Source organism: Anas acuta, chromosome 2 (genome assembly GCF_963932015.1).
Source record: "Anas acuta chromosome 2, bAnaAcu1.1, whole genome shotgun sequence".
Taxonomy (NCBI): Eukaryota; Metazoa; Chordata; class Aves; order Anseriformes; family Anatidae; genus Anas; species Anas acuta.
In genome coordinates, this window is record NC_088980.1 from 96,738,270 (window position 1) to 96,756,511 (window position 18,242).

Here is an 18,242-nt window from a genome sequence, read left to right on the forward strand (position 1 = left end):
CTAAATTGCTCTTCAAGGATAACATTTAACAATCCATTTGCAGCATCCTGTGACTTCCATTAGATAGTTTGTATGTTTTAAAGCTAAATAACTATTAATGTTCAATAAAAGTGCACCAGGTGCATTGGATTCTAGCCTCTTGTATTTCCTGAATTGTTATGATTCGTTAGCTGTCACTGTAAACAAGCTCGTGGGCTGAAATTTATTGTTTTTATTTAGATTACAGAAAGCTGATGTTCAGCGAGATATTACAGGAGATGTACACCCTTTAGAGTCTGACAATTACAAGTAGTGGACTTTTCTCAGGTTCCTTTCAGTGAGTAAGAAAAAGGTACTTTGCAGTTAAACCAGCATAACCTGCAAAAAAAAGATACCAATCTGTTTCTTGGTATATTCAAAAAGTTTAGAGGAACATGTTTCTGCCTTTCAGGGGAAATTCTGAAGTGAGATTTAAACCTCTATGTAGGACAGTGTGTGTGTATGGGGAGATAACCTTTTCAGAACCTTGTCCAAAGTACAAATATCTATTTAATTTCAACAGGAAGGCTAGAATTGGGTTTAAAAAAAAAAAAAATCTGATGATATATGTTTACAAAACCCATCTGTAATCAATTGAATCAATTTTAATCAAACATACATGCATTTTTATTTATTTATTTATTTATTTATTTATTTATTTTGTGAATATGTGATATGCGGGACTGAGTTTTCCCATCTCTTTCTGTATTTGTTCATCTTTTAATTTTACACTTAGATAGCAAAGAGAGGTTTCTGTCCTGAAGTGGTGTTTCCACTGTTTCTAGCTGGAATACAGCTTTCTATCCTGAAGAAAGCAGAGAAGAAGGCTTGGCCTAGGCTTCCTGCAGGCCACCTGTTAGACTGACTCCCCGAGGAAGGTGACGTGGTGGGAGAAGGCAGTTTATTTTATTTCCCCAGGCAAGATCCCTGTGCTGTTTTGGGGAATCACTTGAAGCAGCCTGGGTAGCTGGAATGATTTCGGCAGCAGGCAGTGACTGGGTTATGCCAGGGTTTTGGCAGCAAAGCTGCTTCAGCTGGCTCCTGGCAGGGGGAGAGGTGTGGAGGCTGTTGGGCAGCTCTGCCTGTAGAGCTTGCAGTGCCTGCCTGGGCAGCTGGTGCTGTGGTCTGGTTGTTGCAGGTCTTCCCCGTGTCCCCTCTCATTTTGTGACTTAAGGTCATATGCAGAATCGTTCATCTCGCAGGAATTACAAAACTTGCTGGATTTCACTAGGAAGGTTGAGGACATGTGCTGTTGTGGTCATAAGCTTGATCTCATGCTCAGGCCTATTTTGGAAGCTTATTGTTAGATCTGATTCACATCTGATTCAATGGAGGTTGCTGCATTTCTACAGCAGTTGTATTTTCTCATTGTTTTGGAGCTTTATGACTGTTCTTGTGGCTCTTTATCAGTGCTAAGGCACGTATGGACTCATCTGCAAACAAGGATGTAGCTGGGTTGACTGACATTTGTTGATAACTGCTAGGAGCTGCTGCTTTGCTGTATGCAGAGCTGCTTCGTCTGGCAACCTGAACGTTACAAAAATGACTAAAAAAGAAAATCCTCTTCCATCTCAGATTTCTTGAATAGTTGGCTGCAAGTTCCTACAAAGATTGTACAGTGAGTAATGCCATTGAAGTCAGTGACTCAACTCATCGCATAAAAATCAGCACACATACAAACGGTGGCTTTCTCAGAACAGCAGCAATCACAAAATAGGTAGTCTTAACAACAGCCTGTACTTTCATCCCGAAGTGAAAACGACCCGTGGTCTCAGTTTTTAATCAAGTACGGCAGACTTCTGCTCACATGTAAAGTGAAAAATTGGGTCTTTCTTTTTGCTGCTGGAAGTGATTTTAATGCTTCCAGGCTTGCATATGCTGGTGTTGTGCTCTGATCATTGCAGATCTGCATGTTGTCCTCTCTAATTTCATGTTGCTACTTTCCCATCAAATACATACAGAACAGTTTGCATTATAGGCTTCCACTTCCAATTGGCATCAAAATTTTTGAAAGCCTTTATTTCCCAAAGGACCACTTACAGATTTCTCCATTTCTGTTACTCTTAAGATATTTTTGTGCCTTTGTCTGGGAAGTATCTTTATCTCTACACAGGAATTTATATCTTACTGGTTTGCTGGTTTTTCATTGTGCTTACTTTGTGCAGACACTTGGGAAGAAAACTGGCCTTATCGTTTGCTACAGCTAGCTTGTGGCAGCGTGGAACTTGTTGCTGATTTTCTTTCCACTCACCGGCAAAGGATTTAAAATATTTATCTGGCTTAGTTTCACACCATGGTGCAGAATATGGTTTGTCTATAGCTGGTATCTTTCTCCACTATGGCAGTGCAGGAGTGGGGCCCCACTGTGCTGGGTGTTTCGTGGGCACGTGACAGTTATTCCTAGAGATTTAATCCACAGAAACAAGCGAGAGAAAGGTGAGGCAGGGCAGCAAGCAAAGTTCTAGTCCTCAAGTATTACATCAGCTCCATTGCCTGTTTACTTAAAGGTATGTGCATTGCAGAGCGTTTGATATTATTATCATTATTACTGTTTCTATAAATGACTTGGAACATCATGCCGGTATGTTCCTGGATAGGATAGATGTTTCCTCTGGTTTTGTATTCCACTTGGTATTTTCCTTAGGTCGCAAAGTAGGCGATGAGAGATGAGCTGCCTTTCACAGGGAAAAGAGGAAAGGCTGCTCTGAGGTAGTTCAGCTCTGAAATCAAGGTTGTAAGTGCATTTTTGGGGGATTTTTAATTGCAAATTTTCATAATGTCACAATAATTTAAACTGGTTTTGCTGATTTCACAGTTTCAAAAGCTGTATTTCAATCTTTTATGCAACACATACATCTTAAAAAAATCTATTATTTGGCAATAAACTCTATCTCGAGTACACTTAATGAGTTTGGATGGTTTTTAATTTTTCCTCTGTGAGACCTCAGAAGTAGATTTAATGGGGAGTGATTTGATCACATAGTGACATGTGTCATTTTGAGTGTTGAGTGGCTGGAATTTGGTGGATAATTGAATAAGCACTGGAGACCCTTGCTAATTTGAAATGTATTATGTGTGTCTGGGGAGAAATCTGTCAGTCCGTCCGAAATTGCAGTAGCAATGCAGGACAGAGTGGCTTTCAATAAAATGCACATTTGTGATGGAAAGTCAGAAGTAATCAAAGTCTCTATCTGTTGGAGATGCGTATCCCTTGGTATGCAGGTCAGTCCATGTATCTGAGCTTATAACCGTGTCTTTATTTTTGAGTATAACTAGGTAATAGGCTGTTGTTTTACTTCACGTGTTTTCTGTCATAGCAAAGGTCTGTTGTGCTTCTCTGCCAAGCTTTTGCAGAAGATATTGTTAATGAAGTAACAGCCTTCTGATACTGTTTGAGCATTGCGCAAATATTTCTGATGCCAAGGTTTTATAGTATGTAGCATTATATTTGTTGCAGAGTAGCAAATATTACTGTTCGTCAGAAATTCAACATTATGAGCAAAAGTCCAGTTCATTATTCTGAGAAGAGAAAGTCTCTTTGAAACTTCTTTTGGAAGTAGTTTTAAGTTTCGGGGCTTTAAATGTTACCTTGCACCGTCTTTAGGTACTAAAACTCAAAGACAAACCGTGTCTGTGTAAGATACTATACAGACACAGGCTTCTAAGAGACGAAATATGTAGTGTAACCACAAATGCAAGCTAAAAGCTGAAATTTGAGTGTTGTGGTTTAACCTACATAAGCTCTGCTAAAGCTGAGATACACCACAGTAAGCCAGAAAATACAAAGAAAAGGTTGGCATTCCATTCCTATGTGCTTGCCATGAAAGCCTGTGCTTTAAAGAACATATCCATTCTCACCTCCACAGCAAATTGTTAGCAGTTTGGTGTGGTGCTTGGCTTTTTTCAGTAATTGCTGTTTATGTAATGGCAAATGTGAATTCTAAAGAACTTACTTGATCCCTTATAAAAATCTGCAGCTACAAATCAGCTGCTACATATTGTACAGTTGGGATTGTAAATATGATATCAAAAAATAGGGCTTCTGCCTAAATACTGACCTAGTCTTGGCTTATGTACAAATCAAATGCTTTATTTTCCCTTCTCTTCCTTTTTTAAGAAGGAAAATTTACTGTGGACTGTAAAAATGTTTATTGTATGAGAGCTGTTTCGCTGTACTGTCCAAGGAAGAATTAATTTGTATTTCAATATAAATGTATTGGTTTCAAAATTTCTGTTTTGTTTTTGTCTTTTCAGAATTTGAAGTTCTGGTGGTAGATCATGGGGAACCATGTAGGGAAACGAGAACATAGTGCTGACAAGTCAACCAAGGTAAGAGCAGAAAATTGAAGAGGCAAGATCATTTCAGAAATCTGTGTTATATAATAATTTATATTTACTACCTTAACATGTTTACCAGATCACTTTCACCATTGCTATTTTTGTAGTTGTCATTTTAAAATGAAATCATTTTTTTAAGAGGGTCCTATGAGATGTAGCCAGACGAGGATTTTGCTGTGTTGGATGAAGTTTTCATGTGTCAGATGCATAGCTGACAAAATGCTTCTCAGTCATGTTTGAAATGAATGAAATGAGCCTTAGAAGCAGGAAATTGCAGACATTTTTAAAGAGCCAATGAGCTGACTAATGTTTTACTTATTGACAGCTTTCCATTTTGGCAGTCGTTGGCTTTATCATTAAGAAAGGAACTGTATGGAAACAAGTAAAATAAGAGGATTCCAAAGGCAACAATTGTCAGTCTCAGTAGATACAACTTTAAAAATCTCCTTGGTAGAAAGAGGAGAATCATCAAAATATTAACTAAAAGTTAGTATATACTTTCTAGGCCACTGTTGACACTTTGTATTTCATGTATTATGTTCTGTTTGCCTTGTGATAATATCTTGTTTATTTGTGTCTGCATTGTACAGAAAGAGTGTATTCACACGTATCTTAAAATAAAACATATATAAAAAAGTTGTTTCTTCTTACTAGCTTTTGCTAACTTCCCTCTACCCATCCCCACCCAAAAAGAACAGTTTACAGTCCAACCCCACAGTGTATAAACTTGGTGCCCTTTACATCAGACAGATGATGTAAACAGATAGTTCTGTGCTCTGGCTGGAGGAATGCAGGTATTTTGCATTGCAGTGGCACAGATAAGCAGCTATCCCTAAAAGGTTTATGCAGACTAGAATTCATATAGTTACTAGTTCTTTGACTTCTTCTTTAGGGAAGTACATGAGGATGTTGGAGGGAACAGAAAACAGCAGGAAGAGAGAACTGGAAACATGCTTTTGTTTTCTATGCAGTGTTTTACAAAATGGTTTTGGTTTCAGTGAAAACGATAGCGTGAGTCCCAAGCTGTGTTTGGCACTTTAAGATTTTTGGTTACATTTCTAGAAAATTGCCTTGTGCAGATCCAGCAAAGTCATGTGTACCTAACAGATGTATTTAGTCAAATATTTTGACTCTTTCTGACCAAGTGTGGGAGATCCTGCAGGTGTGATATGGCAGGTACACAAAGCTTAGACTGTTGTGCACCATGTGTCCTGTGCTTAGGTTTTTCTTTGGGCACAAAATCTGATTAGAAGAACTCTCCATAACTTCTCTCCCACTTTGGGATCATGTGTCTTACACATCTGAGTCAGTGAGTTGTCTGGCACATGGGGCCTTAGAAAGGAGAAGATTCTTCAGTATCTAGCAGTCTATGCCATGGGCACAAGTCCTTCAGGAATGAGCAAGAGTCAGGTGTCCATGAGTCTTGCACTGAGTATGTAAAACAGGTCTAGAAGGAAAAAGACAGTCGAGCTCTTTTAAATTCATTTTTCCTTATCATTCCATGAATGTTGAATTCTGCAATGAAAATAACATTCATTGATGTAAAATATTTCGAAGGGGGAACCTACTTCTGTAGCAATACCTTCTGTCCCTCTCGCATCCTTTCGGAGTGCAAAAATAAAGCAAAACCCCAAACTTTAAAACAGCCAATGCTGATCAAGATCTCCCTTTACTCAAGAAAGACAGCAGTAGTGTCACAAGAAATGATAAGGCCACAGATCTAAAATCAGGAAAGATATGGTTAAGGTGCTCCCGTGTATTCCATGTAACCAGTCAATCTTGATTCAGTTCTTGTAGGCAATAGTAAAGTTCTTACGGACAGATGTAACCATATGTACCATACTTGTTTTTAGTTTTCAAGCTGAAGTTGCTCTTTTGTCTTTGTTAAATATAGCTGTAAATTAGAACTGTTTTCCCACCAGTATTGTGGTGCTGCAGGCTTGCAGAGACTGATGTGAAAATGCTGAATGACCTCTCCTTGCTCTTAGCAGTAGAACTGCAATGCAGAAGGCTATCAGCTCATTCTAAAATTCATTACTTGTAACTTCAGGCTGTTTGTAATGTTTCAATTCCCCAAAATATAGTATCAAAGAAGATGATCATCTTAGGCAGCTTGTTTTGAACACATACCAGTCAGATTTTCTGCACAGACACCATACTGGCTCCTGAACAGATAGTCCAGTTCTCCAGGTAGCTACATCATGAATAGTGAAATGTTAGTGAAGATACTGTAAACAAACTGTAATTCTTGGTTGTACAGAAAATGCCCTGTAGTACAGCAATTACTGTGTGTATTTTTAATTTGTTCTTCTTTTTTTTTTTTTTTTTTTTGAGTTGACATCATGCTTTGTTTTGCTTTCAGTAAATTTGGATATTTGACGGCAAATTAGAAATAGCCAGAAACCAATTATTTCATCAAATTCCTATTACGAGACCAAGATGCTTTCAAATTTGCAGATTTGTGAAAGGCAAGATGGCTTCCCATGCTGTGATGCTTCTTTCAAAATGTTATCTTCTTGATTTATTAAAATGCCAGGCTATAATGATGCTTTCATGAATAATGAGGAGAAATTTGAAATTAATTGAATGCTTTGAAAAGTGGTCTATTTGACTTAGGTAATGAGAAAAATACTTACAAAGCCCTCACCTTTCTCTACTATTGAAAGAACACAGCAATTTCTCCTGTTTCTCTTTTACTTTGGATGGTTTTAGGCTACTGAGTCTATTGAGTCCTGCAGTAAATGTACAACTATTGATTTTGTTTAACTTTGTTCTTGGTGGTAATACATTTATTTAAATGTATCTGGGAAAAACAGAAAAGAAAATAATGTCCTGTTCTTCATGTCACAAATTTTGTTACCTTCTCTGAGAATTGAATGTAGAATTAAAAGAGTGGGTGAACAAGGTTTTGTTGATCTTTTTTCTGAGTTGTAGTTGATCTATCTTAATTCGGCACAGCTGCAAAGAGCCATGGGCTTTTTTTTTCTAATGTCAGAAGGTGTGTTCAAGTGTTTCATTAGAACAGTTCCTTGCCACTGTCTGTTCTGGCTGTCTCCCTTGGAGAATTCTGTTCAGCATATATATGCATCCCTAAATCTCTGAACCTTCTTGATAGCTGTCAAAACTGGCTCTTACCTTCTGTGTTGATTGTTCAGGCCCGTGGTGTTGGGAAGAAGTCTTTTGGTCACTGCCTCAGCTATTCTAGAACTACCAAATTCAGCAAGACCACAGAGCCTGGTTTTCTGTACCTCAGGTCACATCATATGGTGGGGTGCTGGAAAGCAAGCTTGTGACTTGTATGAAAGATAAAAACCCACTGCCCTGCCATGTAAAGACATTGCTCAAGAAGTATAAGAAGGAAACGTGTTGGATCATTTGCCTATTTCATATCCTTGCTGTATTTCGGGTATGCTGTCAGTAAACACCAAGGAACCAAAATCAATTGCTACCTCTGATATCCAACTCTGAGGAACTTTGAGAACTGTAAATTTGCCACAGTATATTGATTTTCACAGTCAGAAATTCAAAACAGATGTAGTGATGATAAAGCACTCAATCTACAGTTTAATGTTTTGCTTGAACTACAAAGGCATCTGTTAATAATGACCAAGTCTCGGTGTATAGTAAATTTATGAAAAATCTTACCTTTGATTACCATCTTACATGGATTCTGTAATGTGTTTTGCAGTGGTTCATTTGATAATTGTAAGAAACAAACTTGTTCTCTGTGTTTAAAGTGAACTCAACACAGTTAGTTCAAGCAAAATTGCTCTGGTAAGCATGCGTCAATCAACAAGTCAGATGGTTTCTACACTGATTCTGAAGAGAATTCTGTTTTTTCTTCTCCTTGTATGGTTGATGTTCAGAGATCTCACACCCTGTGCAGCCTTACTCCTGATAACATTGACAGAAAGTTTTCTGGCTCTCCCTGATGAGAGAGGTGTGAAATTCTGAAGCTGGCTGGCTCAGTGTAGTACTTGTTTAGTTTACCTCGTAGCACTGAGCAATCTGCAAGCAGAAGAGTTTCACACTGATCTCCTTTGATGCCCTACCTCAGACTGTTGAGACTGCTTGTTTCTAAACCATGTGCATGTTTGTTGTTCTTTTCTTTTACACCAGGTGCTTCCTCTTAGTATGCATGATAAAGTACCAAGAAAGGGGGGAGGGGGGAGGGAACACAACAGGTGGAGTAATTTGATTAGTTATATTAATTGCATTGAAGTCTTATTTTTGTAAGATAAAGCTTTATTACTCAATATGTCAAGTTTAAGAGATACTTGATATACAGGTTATATAGGTTATGAGGTCTGGGATATGCTTTTTTTTAATGACACATGGTATTGTAGTTTAATATGTTTAAATACACTGTTCTTGTTACCATGTGTAAAAAGAATGAAGCCCTTTCACTTTTTCCCCTAGCAAAGTTGTATAGTGCTATTTTTTATTTTCCTTTAATATTTTTTGTTTGTTTTTCTGAGCGTAAAACCTCTACCATAAAACAAAGAATCCAGAGACTCAAATGATGTATCCAATATATCAAATATATTTGATATATTGATTAAAATATTTGATATATTGATTAAAATACTCCCTCTCAAGCTCATTACTCCATCTCAATAGCTTTCTGAAGGTAGAGGGAAAATAAAGAGAAAAACTTTAAAATGTTGACCAAATCAAAGTTCTCTGTGAGAAAAGCGGTGAACACTTTCACCAGCCAGTTTTACAGGTTACACATAGAAAATCTCTCGAACTGCTACGTCTGGTCAGGCTGGTGTCTGGTACAAGGGAAGAAAGTTTTCAAAAGAGGCAATCCCATTCCAGGGAGCAAAGGGCAGTTCTGTAAAGCTAAGCAAAACCAGTTCAATTTGATAGGCATCTGTTTTCTTCAAATTCTGCCATTGACCTAGATTTGGCCTTGAGCAAATCCCTTTGTGCTGGCTGTATTCTCCTGTTACATTTCTTAACCTTCCTACTGTCTAACTAGATTGCTTGCTGGGACAGATGCAGTGTCATTCTGTATTAATAGGAGGACTTTGAGACTTTGAGCGGAGCCTTCAGGCACTAATGTGCTTCAGACAGTGAGATGATATCATAGCGATACAGAAAGGACAGTGCTGTTTGAAGCCCCTGAGAATGCCAAGTATGTGGTAACTATGACATCTTTCATCAAAAATTAACCTTTAGACCATCATTCAGCATTGTACTGAAGCCTGTTCAATGTTTAAGTAGGCAAGTAGCTCTGCTATGGAAGGACTGATTTATGTGTCCAAATTTAAGTCATGTGTTTAAATACTTGGCTGTTCATTAAACTTTTCAGGCAATGGGTTGAATAAGGTCTATTAATGTTACAGTATTTTTTTTAAGTCTAAAATATCTGAAGCTTATCATAAGTATGTGTGGAAGAAAAACCGTCAGTGGTGTAGAAGGCATACTTTTACGATTCTTAATTCCCCTTTTTCCTGTGTATCTGAATGCTACTGAAGGTAGCAATGCTTATGAACAGAGCAACTGGCAGAAGAGTTACATGTGGGAGGCAAGACTGAGAAGGGTAAGCAGCAAGTTATGGTCAGTACCGTGGCACCTGAGTATTTAAGGCTTTTACCTGAATTGTGTAATACTGGACATTTTTCATTAGACGTTCATTTTAATGAAAAAGCAAGTAAATACATAAATAAATGTTAAATGAAATATATCACAAGAATGTTTTTCTGTTGTGCATGAGTGCTAAGTACCAACGTTTCTTGGTTTAGGTCTTGAGCTGGTTGAGTCTGCATGGGTGTAAAAGGAAGAGGTGCAGTCACTGTGGTTTTGGCTGGGGAGGAGGAAGGGTCTTAGGCTTTCTTCTCCCACCCTCAGCCTGCAGAACTGACTAGCAGAAGAGGGAAGTGCGCGCTGTAATTTTTGAGGTCTTGTGCATCAGATGCCATGTTGCTGTGGTACTTTCCTATAGTTTCTTTCTCATCTGCTGCTTGTTAGCTCTGATACAGAGCTAGACAAATGTCCTGTCAGTTGAGTTTAATGATAGAACCACTAAAATTAGCGAGGAATTGGAAGGAAAAGGGTATAATGCACTGCCCGTTCTTTTTGAACTCCCTGTGAACTGGGCTGCTTGCTGAACAGGCTTCTCTTAGGGTCAGCCCATACTGAAGCCCGAGAACACTGTGTTCAATGCTCTAGTGACTTCACATCAGAAAAATGAAGGTGAAGATGTCATTTTTAGTCTGGAGGAAGCAATAAGCGATACAGAGATCCTGAAGGGAGCGATATCTTCCTTCTTTCTCAAAGAACCTCTTTGTGCTTCTACTATTATGACGGTTTGTAGATCAACATGCTATCATGTGGCAATATGCTTTATCAGCTGCTCTGAAACTGGATGAGATAGGTCAAAAAAAAAAACAACCTAGAATTTCCATTAGTTATATTTGATAATTATATTGCACAAGATTATATATATAAATGTGTGTGTGTATATATATATATATATATATATATATGTATGTGTATATATATGTAATATATCACCTTAGAAGACAGTTAAATCTGTAAAATCAGCATGGGTGAAGTGCTTTCGCCCTATTAGAGGAGAACTTGCTGAGCTTTGCCTATGGGGCCAAACCCCAGCAGAATCTCCAATATCCAGGACAATGACTGGCAAATCTTTCTCATGACACTTTTCAAAGTATTAAGCCTTGGTAAAAGTGTGTCCAATAGTTCAGTAGTGTCCTCATCTTCTTCCCCTAATGCTAGTTCTGTTGCCTCAGATGCTTCCGGGCACCAGCTGGGAGTATTGCATGCCAGAGCAATGGTTTATATGACTTCTCCATCTCATACTTATATTTCTGATAAAGTAATTGACAGTGAAACTGGGTCAATGAAACTTGTTGGTAGACATGGTTTTACACCATGCAACAGTACAAAGCCAAAACCTGAGCGTTGATATAGTCTGATGCTAAGCATCCTGCCACAAGAAAAGAGGAATTGCACATAGCTAAGGTGAGGGGAATCTTACTTTAATTTGTAAATTCATCAAAAATGATATGGATATCAGAAGAAAAAAGATGAGGGACTTCCTTACAAAGTGTCACTTTAACAATAACTTCTCTTTTTACTTCAGAAGCTGAAGATGAATGATAAACAGCTCTTTCTGACGTAATTGCAGTTTTTTGTACACCAAATAAATGTAATTTGTCTGCGGCTGCAGTTCAAAAAGTATTTTTCTACCTTGAGCTAAGATGTCATGGGATATTTTTCCTTTTTAGTTATCTTTCTCATGCCCTCAGCTTTCATGACAGAAATACTTGCAGAGCATTTGCTAGAGGAAAAAAATTGCTGGAGGAAAAAAGTCTTTTGCAAAAGGAAATTGAAAAACTTTTAAGCAGAGTAATATGACTTTGTTCTTGATTGCTGAGATAAGGCTCATTTGAAAAACAATCTGATCTTTCAGTGCAGCATCCCGTGGATGTGGCCATTACAATATAAGAATTTGCATAGAGCTGAGAGCCACAAGTTAAATACCATTTACATTGGATAATTAGGGGGACTTCTGCACATCTCTTATAATCAGGAAGAGACAACGGAAACTGTGGGTGGTATTTTTTTATTATTTTTTTCCCCCTACAGTGCCACAGGATGACGTTCAGGTTGGTGTACCTGGACTTAGCTTTAACTGAAATATGGCAGTTGTAACAGCACTGAATTTAGGGAGGTATGGAGGAACTCAGCTTGCTCATGACCTCCATACAGCTCAAAAGATGCAGATGCCAGAAATTGTAGCCAGAAATTGATGGTACCAGAAATTGTAGCAAGGCTATCATCAATGAGATCAATCCTTAAACAAGTCACTACTGATCAAAACAACAAAAAAGTCACCATTTTGGGGCCCTCAGTTATTCCCATTCTGTGTAAGAGCTTCAGGACTAGATTCACTGTCTGGTAGCGCTGAGGTTTTCACATGACTCATGGAAATCCCAATATGCTGGAAACGTCTTGGTTAAAAGGCACTGGTTGAGACTGTTACGTTGAAATCTGAGTGATTTATGGTTTTGTGGTCATAACTGACTTACTAAATGTCTAGCACGTTTTCCTAGTCTTTCACAGTCCCCCCTTCTTTCCTCCCTTTACCTTCTCGGTCCCCCTACTCCTTGCACGCAGGTTTTTTGTCACGCTATATTCTGCTAGTATTTCTATCTCTAATGCAGTCTAAACTCAGTGCCATGTTTTGATGTTTGGAGGCTTCAGAAACAGCATTTAATGATTAACAGAGCAGTTGCATGCTTGGAAACAGTGACGAGACAGCCAGCTGCCAGGCAGTCTTATCATGGAGGTGGGAACACTGTAGAAGAGATAAAATTTGCACTGCTATAACACACATCTACTTGAAAAATAGTTCTCTTCTAGCCAGATCTCTTTCTTTGTGTTGACAGAAGATGTTCAGCAACTATTCCTATCACTCTACCTTGCTTCTCAAGCAATCCAGTAGTGCCATTGCCGTTGTTTGAAAGAGTTGAAAATCAAAGTTCTTCTGTTGTTTTTTTTTTTTATACCCAACTATTATTATATATATACGTATATATATATATACCGTATATATATATATATATATACGTTACATTTGTACCTGTTAAAAATTTGTCTTCTACAGAAAACAGAAGAATGGCTATTGAATACTTTTGGGGGAAGCATGGATTCAATTGTGAGGGGGAAACTTGCAAAAACTTTAAATCCGTCTTTAATTACTTATGTGCATGTGTATATACATGTATATAAATGTACACACACATATATACATATATAAAAAAAGATCAAGCATATATTGAACTACCTATAAAAATGTGAGTGTATATTCAAATGTGTATTCAATATATATCCCCCTGACTGGCTGCACATGTGTTCACTACGTGAGTTTTAAGAAGTAAGGCCAGCAGCCTTCCTCCCCAGGGCAGCTTGCTGTCCATTCTGATCTTCCCCATGAACTACAAGCTGAATCTCTTTTTAATGTTGAGCCAGAGCTTTCTACTATAGAAATTTGCCTTATGGTGCACAGTGAGAAAGCTTTGAATAATTACTTCCTTTTTTTTTTTTTTTTTTTTTAATCCAGTGTCTGAAATCCCAATTGTTTTTATGAGACTTGGCAGATGCAGGTTGGTAAATGTGGGACTCTGAATCAGCATCTCACGTTAGTGACTGTAACAAATGAGGAATGCTTATATCTCATAAAATATATATTAAAGACAGTTCAATACTTGCCAATGCCATCTGTTTGTTAAATATTTAATAATATATTTAACGTGTTAAGTATGTAGTAATAGAATATATAAAAATCTCCTGGTGTTCTGTGGAAGGCTTCAGAGCTCACAATAGGTGAGACCCGCTGCATAAAGTAACAGTTGTTCTATCTCGGGTCCCCTGCTACACAGAAAACTCAATATGTTTAGGAGGATTGATGTTATTTCTGGAGCTTGATCACATGAGATGTGATTCTAGGTCAAAAGCTGTACGTAATGAAGACTAAAACTTAGTTGTTTTTCTTTTTGTTTTGTTTTGGTTTTCTGCTGAAAGAAATAACTTGCAATATGCTGTGGGATATTTGCTGGTAGGAAGAGGCTTTCTCCTGTGATACGGTGCAAACCTACAGTTTCTTTCAGAAGCAAATTTGTGTTCAGAGAAAACTTATGTTAATATATTTTAGTTGAGATTGATCCGAACCACAGTAATCCATTATGTTCAGATGTGACAAATTAAGTTATGGTGATTTGTAGGTGCGGAGAATGTGGGCTTGCAACATCTAGCTTTCAGTTTCTTGCAGGTTCATTTACCTGATAAATTACTTTCAGTGTTGATTTTTGTTTTCCTCTTACATCCAATATTTCAAGAAAATGTAATTCTCAATAGTTTCTGCTGCTGCGTATAAGGGATCAGAGACCCTCTGAATGTGGAGCCCGTGAGGGAGATGGCTCCACCAGGAGCAGGGCTTGGCCTCAATCCCACCTCAAGGGCCACGGGTCTCAGCAGGAGGCAAGTTGTTCTGGTTTTGCTCTGATCATCTTGCTTTAACCAATTACGCTACAAGCAGTGGGCTGGTGGAGCAGGTGCAGAGCTGCTTTCCTCCATGCAGAGAGCCAGATGGCCAGCTAATTGTCCCCGTTCCCGACTAAGTCTTGGCCAAGTCTCCTGCGCAGAGCTCAATTAGGCTGGTGTGCTGCCAAGGTGGGTTTTGGGGCTTTAAGAAAATGAGGACTCCAGGGACGGCTTTGGGCAGCTGGAGTTCCCTTGGTCAGTCTTCAGTGGGGTTAATTTCAAACCTTAATGTGGTTCCTATTTTTGTTTACTTGGTTGGTTGTTTTTTAGTGGTGGTGTTTTCTGTTTTTTTGGGTTTGTTTGTCTTGAAAGCAAAAATGATTGATGCCTAACAGGACTCAAGACTTCTTGATCTGAGCTAAGACATCTTGCTTGTTACAAGACTTAGCGTCAAGGTATGGTTGCAGCAGAGAGAAAAAAATAAGTAGCAGCCCATATTTTGAAGCATTGACTTTCTGGGATTTTGCAATGAGAACTTATACCTGTTGAGTTACCTGTTAAGGCAGAAGAGTTGAAGGGGGAGCTTGGGGTGTGGGGAGGAGGGGTGCTGTTTGGATTGGTTCAGCTTTCTAGAATCCTTTTGGGGGAATCTGTTTTAAAAAAAAAAAAAAACTAAGACTTTTATTCATAGTACAAAATGGGAAGATATGCTAGACGTTTTGTAATGGGTTGTAAACTTCCTAAAAGAGATTCAAATGAAATACGTTTGCTTATCCATATGCTTATACTTAATGTAATAACTGCAGATATAATTTGTGTAACCTCTTTATATATTTGTTTGTGAAATGCTATGTGTAACTCCATCAGTTGTTTTTATGTCAAGACATTTCACTTTTGTTAGACTAAATCATTGTGGGAGATAAAACCGTTGGGTGTCAGAGGAAAGCATTAGATGAAGTGGAGTACTGTTGATAGATCATTTTGCAACAGTAGGGAATTGAATAAAAAAGATTCCCAGGCATTTTCAAAGGGCTGCCTGTTCTGTTCGTCGCTGGAAAGGCTGTCTTTTGGTCCCAAAAGATTTCTGAAGTCCCACATTGATATTTACTCAGACAGTTTGAGTACACTGTCATTGACTTATTGAGTTCACAAGTAGTGTATATATATATATGTGGAAGGATCAAATATACAAGTTAATACAATACAGGTATTTAGACTTTTAAACTTAGCGATGATGTATTCTTTTCTTTTTTTTTTTTTTTTCATCGATCATGCTCCACTTGTTTTCTTCAGCCCTATATTTACTTTTTTTTTTTTCCTTCAGTGTTTTGACTGTGGGTTTGCCCTCACCAATTATACCTGGTGATTACATAGCCAGTAGATTATACTACCTCTAGGGATGAAGGTGAAGAGCTTTGTGTGTTCACTGTTTTGCTTGTGTCTGAAGCTTGCACTGAACAGCAGATGAGCAATACCAGAAAAATCTGTCTGAGGTAAACTTCAAAGAAGTTGTCTCTGCCCCTTTTTTAGGATGCAACACCAGAAAAAGAATGGCAATGGAAATACCTCTCTGGTCATGCACGGTTAAATTCCCTGCCTCGAAAGGCAGTTGAATGTAGCTGTTTGATGTACAGTGCCCTGCATGGCTCCCTGGGTTCTGGCTCACCGGTAGAATTGAGGCATAAATTCCAGCCTTCACAACACATATGCAGCCATGTAAAATTCTATTTATGTGCTGAGGGTTACTAAGTAACAGTTGCTGAGGGAAATGCAGTCTTTTAACTTCATGACGTCTGTGCACTTAAAACTGCCAGCCAAGTAGTGCATTAACATAGATTTTGCACATTAATGTAATGTGATTTGCTGTGGGCTATGTGCAAGCAAAATCTTTGGGAAAAAAAAAAAAAGCAACAGCAGTTTTGTCTGAAGAGCTGGAGTCTCTCTGCAGCTGGGTCTTATGAACAAGAGGTGAAACCCAATTTTTCCCCTTCTACCTCTTCCTTTGCTTGACACATGATAAATATGGACCCCGATATTATATATATTATGATATATGCATATATATATATTATGCATAATATATATCTTTACCTGTATATATAGATTATACCTATATCTATGTTTTGCGTTTGCATCTTTCTCCAAGGGTAGGAGGGGTGAGCAGAAAACAAACTAAAAGCCCAATGTGACTCAGCCGTAGGCTGGGTGCTGGTAATACAAGGAGAAGGTTGCCCTGAGCTGCGTCGCCTCTAGTAACTGTGTTTACCTCTAATTTTGCACAGACATTATCAAAGGATTTGTTTTTACTAAGGAAGGTTACCTCGAAAAGGTCATCTGTCTAGGCTGAGATGGAGCGTATCTACTGAAGGAGATTCTACTGAAGTGAGCAATCTTTCCTTTAAACCAAACCAATTTTACAGCAGTGGCTTGAGCCGAAAATCTTCAAATATCAATGAAAATGAGCTGTTGAACTGTCATTAATTCTTACAGTTTTTAACTTATTTCTCCATTATAAAGCCACTTTTTGTCCTTGTGTATGTGCACGTGAATTTTGCAGTGGGAAAGTAATATGAGCTTATTAGGCTGTACGATTTGCTGATTGTAGACTGTATAGAATTTCATTTCAGGGAGGTTCTTGTGTTAATTAGGTAAATGTACACAGGAGGTGTGCAAAAGTATAGACAAGTAGCTACTACCACAATCCTTTTATGAAAGCAGCAAAAGTATATGTAAGTCATAGCCATTAGCTTTCATAGATTTTTGTAATTTGTTTCAGCTGAATCCAAGGATGTTATTTGTTAATCGCTGAATATTGCATCACAGCTGGGGTGTGATAGACAGGTTATTTACCTGGGCCAACATTTGCTGCTCTCATGTGAATAGTACAGTAACTTTTGAACCTTGCAGAATATACTTTATCTGTTCAGTCATGGCAATTGATTTTTTTTTTTCTTCTTGCTATGGATTATTTACCAAAACAAATAAATGAAAAGCCCACAAACAAACAAGTACCCTCACATCATCATTGCTTTAAAAGCTGGGTACATTGATTTTTGTTCCCAGCATTATAATTCTCTTGACATTTTTTGACAGGGTATAATTCTTAAGTACTGCCTGCATTTTTGCCTGTCTTTGAGACAGCATAGTATCTCAGCTTTTTTGTAGTCTCTTGTACAGTCCACCCATCTTTTTTTTCTGAGGCTAGAAGCTTTTCCCTCTGGGGAGAAATTAGTCCTGAGTTTATTATTGCTCAGTCAGGCTGCTGTTTTTCTGCAACTCTTGTGACCAGTTGTGACTGTTCAAGTGGTTTTAAACTGATGTATTAGCCACAGCTTTTCCCTTGGGAGGCTGTTGTTTCTAGCGACAATATTGGCTCCAAGCAAAATGTCTTTAAAGTCTATAGAAGGAGCAAAGCAGAACAAAGGAAAAAAAATCTCAGCATAACTCTTAAGTACACATTTGTTCTTCTAACCCCCTTTCTTTTCACTACATAGGGATTTACAGGGAGCTTTTCTCTCAAATGATCAAGTTTAGGAGAACTGGGGTTAAATCTTGATGTTAATAGTCCCTTTCTTTGCTGCATGCTTCAGGAGCTATCCTTCACTTCCAAACATTTGTAATACAATCATTTACACTCATTTAACAGAAGTGGATGCAAAAAATATACAAAACCTTTTCTGCACAGCTATTTTCTGGCCAGTTGGCCTCTACTGGTGAATGGGGTTGTCCCACTTCAGATGCAGGGCTTTGCATATGCCTTTACTAAACTTCATGAGGTTCTTGCCAGTCCGTTTCTGTAGCCTGTCAAGGTCCTTCTGGACAGCAGCTCTGCCTTTCCATGTAGTGAGCAGCTCAACAGTCTTTACTAA

General features: G+C 38.2%; 1 protein-coding gene across 6 annotated transcripts in view; it reads left to right on the top strand.

The window, feature by feature from the left end:
- The window catches only part of MBP (myelin basic protein), a 111,186-nt gene that overhangs the window by 20,685 nt on the left and 72,259 nt on the right, over positions 1-18,242 (top strand). For all 6 annotated transcript variants that reach the window (XM_068671331.1, XM_068671337.1, XM_068671336.1 and 3 more), the window contains exon 2: positions 4,273-4,347. In XM_068671331.1, the coding sequence (XP_068527432.1) occupies positions 4,297-4,347 (51 nt within the window). In that variant the 5' untranslated portion in view covers positions 4,273-4,296. The remainder of the gene's footprint in view (positions 1-4,272; positions 4,348-18,242) is intronic.